The sequence below is a fragment of the Nicotiana sylvestris genome, chromosome 3 (assembly GCF_000393655.2).
Source record: "Nicotiana sylvestris chromosome 3, ASM39365v2, whole genome shotgun sequence".
In the NCBI taxonomy this organism is placed as follows: Eukaryota; Viridiplantae; Streptophyta; class Magnoliopsida; order Solanales; family Solanaceae; genus Nicotiana; species Nicotiana sylvestris.
In genome coordinates this window covers 160,620,394-160,624,743 of record NC_091059.1, presented here as the reverse complement: position 1 = coordinate 160,624,743, position 4,350 = coordinate 160,620,394, and the positions used below count along the sequence as shown (strand labels likewise).

The 4,350-nt window shown below is 35.9% G+C and overlaps 1 protein-coding gene across 1 annotated transcript; it reads left to right on the top strand.

Annotated features, from left to right (window-relative positions):
- Positions 1–3,289: 3,289 nt before the first annotated feature.
- On the top strand, positions 3,290–3,841 carry LOC104213255 (uncharacterized). Its single transcript, XM_009762717.1, has one exon. The coding sequence runs from the start codon at positions 3,290–3,292 to the stop codon at positions 3,839–3,841; it is 552 nt and encodes a 183-aa protein (XP_009761019.1).
- Positions 3,842–4,350: the final 509 nt, after the last annotated feature.

The window sequence follows — 4,350 nt, the reverse complement described above, 5'->3', positions numbered from 1 at the left end:
ACATACAATTATATTTCTACGATAATAGCAATGAGCTGACACATAGGATGACATGCTCCGAGAGAGTACATGAATCGGTAGTGAAGGAATTGATAGATATATTATCAATAAACCCATACTCTGTGTTTTTATGATCTTTGGTCCATATACCGAACCTACGAGATTTCCATATAGCTCTCAAATGTGATATAGACTTGGACCAGAGAGTATAAAATTTGCCAACTTCATCTGAAATTGCAGCAATATGGACCAAGGAAAATGTCGACGCAGCCTTTAATGCACCACATATTCAAATTTACCCTCGCACTGATCGAACACAAATAGTGAATTACTACTATGGCTGTTACGACGCATTGCAATATCCGCAATTATTTCCACTAGGACAAAGTGGATGGCATTGTGGTATTAAAAAGCTCCCAGAAAATTGTCCTGCATACGCAAGAATTGTGCAGCACGAAGAGGTACCAAGCATACAAAATGTTACCTCCCTTCACGGATATTTGGAAATGGAAGCTGAGATTCTAAAAAAAGGACAGCGACGATGGGATACAGTTTTTGTCCGTGAATATTACTGTTACAAACTACAAATGAGAAACGACGATGAAGATGAAATATTGCACACAGGAAGAATATTTCAGCAGTATTCAGTTGATGAGTATATTAAACTTGAAACACAAAGGTTGGATTTTGCAGTATTCAATCAAGATTTGTTCAGAATGGCTATACTAGAAAGTCTTCTTGACATTTTGCGATTAGGGGAACGCGATGCTTCTAATATCGGGAAACAAACTTTCCTTCCAAGTTCTTTTATTGGAGGGCCCCGATATATGCGTCAACGGTACATGGATGCTATTGCGCTCGTACAGCATTTCGGTAAACCTGATTTATTTATAACAATGACATGTAATCCCTCTTGGACAGAAATAAAGGAACATTTAATCTCAACTGATGAGGCACATAACAGGCCTGATTTGATCAGTTGAGTATTTAGAGCGAAAATAGAAGAATTCAAAAAGGATATACTAAAACGAAATATCTTTGGGAAAGTTGCAGCTTTTATGTATACTGTAGAGTTCCAAAAGCGAGGTTTACCTCACGCTCATTTTCTTATAATATTAACCAATGAATACAAGTTACTTACTCCAGAGGCGTACGATAATATTATTAGTGCAGAAATACCTAATGAAAAAGCAGAACCTGATTTATATTCACTTGTTCTTAAACACATGATGCATGGTCTGTGCGGTAATCTAAACCCAACAAATTCTTGTATGAAGAAAAAAGGTCACTGTAAATTCAAATACCCAAAAAACTTTGTGGAGCAGACATCAAAAGGAATAGAATCATATCCAATTTATAGAAGACGCAATACAGGAGTGGTAGTAAAAATAAGAGAACGACATTTGGATAACTCATGGGTTGTTCCATATAATCCTTTTTTGCTCGGGAAATTTGATTGCCATATGAATGTTGAGATATGTTCTGATATTAAAGTCTAAGTATCTTTATAAGTATATATGTAAAGGACACGATAAGATTGCATTTTCTATACACAATAAGGACACCAACACATAAGTAATAGATGAGATAAAAGAATATCAGTCTGCTAGATGGTTCTCGCCTCCGGAAGCTATGTGGCGGTTGTACGGTTTCTCCATCAGTGAAATCTACCCGAGTGTATGCCCTCTTCAACTTCACCTTAAAGGACAACAATTTGTTTCATTTAAAAGCAGCACAAACATAGATACGCTTGTAAATAATCCGATGATTAAGCAGACGATGTTAACACAATTTTTTGAAATGAATAGAACAAACACAGACGCTGGAGAACTCAATCTATTATATCGAGAATTCCCCGAACATTTCGTTTGGTCTGCAAAGGAGAAAATGTGGACGCGTCGAAAAAAACAACATGCTATTGGCCGTGTAGTAACATGTCATCCAACAGAAGGAGAGCGATACTACCTTAGGATGTTACTAATGAATATTAGAGGACCAAAATCATATAGGGATCTACTAACTATTAACGGAGAATGCTACAGTAGCTTTAGGGAATCTGCGGAAAAGCACGAATTGCTACAGAGTGATAATAGCTTGACAGAATGCATGTCTGAAGCAGCAAGTTATCAAATGTCATACAGTTTGAGACGTTTATTTGCTATATTATTGGTCTACTGAAATCCGACTAACCCGAGACAACTTTGGGAGAAATTTGAAGAGCACATGTCGGAGGATTACAACTTGTCACCTAATATTCACAAAAGAGACATACGATACACGGTTATAAACCATATTAATGATATATTGCACTCTATGGGTTGCGACATAAATGAATATCATCTAGTTCCAGAAGCAATAAGGTCTTCTATAGTTGCAAAAGATGCAAAATAAGTGTACTATGAAAGGACCATCACTGTAACTGAATAGGATATACTACTACACAAAAAGTTGAATGAAGATCAACTCAAAGCGTACAATGTAATTACAGACAGGATTTTTTCAAACAAAACGGGAGCATTCTTTATTGATCGTCCGGGAGGAACTGGAAAAACCTTCTTGTACCGCGAGTTGCTGGCAACTATACGATCTAAAGGATATATAGCATTGGCAACTAGGGTTGTGCACTGATCGGATCATATCAGATTTAGCATATTTCGGATTCGAATTTCGGATTTCGGATTCTAGAAAATGCAATCCGAATCCGATCCGAATTATATCGGATCAGATCGGATTTTAAAGTTTGGATCGGATCGGATATCAGATCGTATTATTATGCCTCAAAGTTAAACTAATATGTATATTTTCTTTGTAAAAGAGGCAATACATTAAGAAAAATTCATGTTTATGCAATTATGAGAGTACTATGGTGCCAATATAGCTAAATCTAGCAATTGTAAAGGTAATAACTTGGAGGTTGATGTAATTTAAAGTGTAGTATTTATACATGTCCTAATAATTTCGGATTTCGGATTGGATTGGATTAAAATATACCAATCCGAAATCCGAAATTTTAATAAACATAATCCGAAATCCGATCCAATCCGAAATCCAAAATTCAAAATTGAATGGATCGGTTCGGATTTCGAATATCCGATCTGAATGAACAACCCTATTGGTAACTACAACTTCCAGTGTAGTTGCTTCTATACTTCCCGGTGGACGAACTGCACATTCACATTTTAAAATTCCAATAAATATTGACGAAAATGTCACATGCAACATTAGCAAGCAAAGCTCACTAACATGTTTGATTCAGGATGCCAAATTAATCATATGGGACGAGTATTCAATGGCGAAAAAAAGAATGATCGAACTGCTTGATTTACTTTTAAAGGACTTAATGGATTCAACGATACTATTTGGTGGAAAGGTTGTAGTTTTTGGAGGTGATGTCAGACAAACACTTCTAGTAGTTCGAAACGGGGAAAAAGAAGATTTCATTAATGAAAGTTTACTATATTCTCATATCTGGGAAGAACTTGAAAGGTTGCGGTTATTTGAAAATATGAGAGCAAAAGATGATCCTTCATTTTGTAATTATTTATTGAGAGTAGGAAATGGAAAAGAAAAAGTGACCTCAACAAATAAGATTGAAATTCCAGCATCCTTCATCGTTCCTTATACAACTGAAAAGGAATCTTTGGATAAACTCTTCACGATAACTTATCCAGATTTGCATACATTTATTTCTTCCTCGCCCTGCACAAGCTCTCGTGTTATCCTAACAACTAAGAATGATTTCATTGATGAGATTAACGACATGCTTGTTGCTCGATTTCCAGAGGAAGCAAAAACTTTTGTTGGCATTGATGAAACCATTGAACCTACTAATCAATCATAGTATGAGGATTTGCTGCATAGTTTAAATCCACCTGGTCTGTCGCCATACAAATTAACATTGAAAAAGAACTGTCCAATTATATTATTACAAAATTTAAATCCGTCTGAGGGTTTATGTAACGGTACACGTTTGACTTGCTACGACTTTAAATCACATGTCATTAGTGCCAATATTTCAGTGGGTGACTTAAAAAATACACATGTGTTTATTCCAAGAATACCCTTACTATCATCCCAAGACGAAAAAATGCATGTCCCACTTAAAAGGACACAATTTCCTGTAAGATTGTGTTTCGCCATGACAATAAATAAGGCACAAGGTCAGACATTGGATTTTGTTGGAATTTATTTACGAGAACCTGTTTTTTCACACGACCAACTTTATGTTGCTTTGTCTAGAGCAAAAAGTTCAAACTCTGTGAAGGTGCTAATTTGACCCACTATACCAGGTAGCTATGGCGATCGCTGCACAGAAAATATTGTGTACAATGAAATTATTGAAAAGGATAT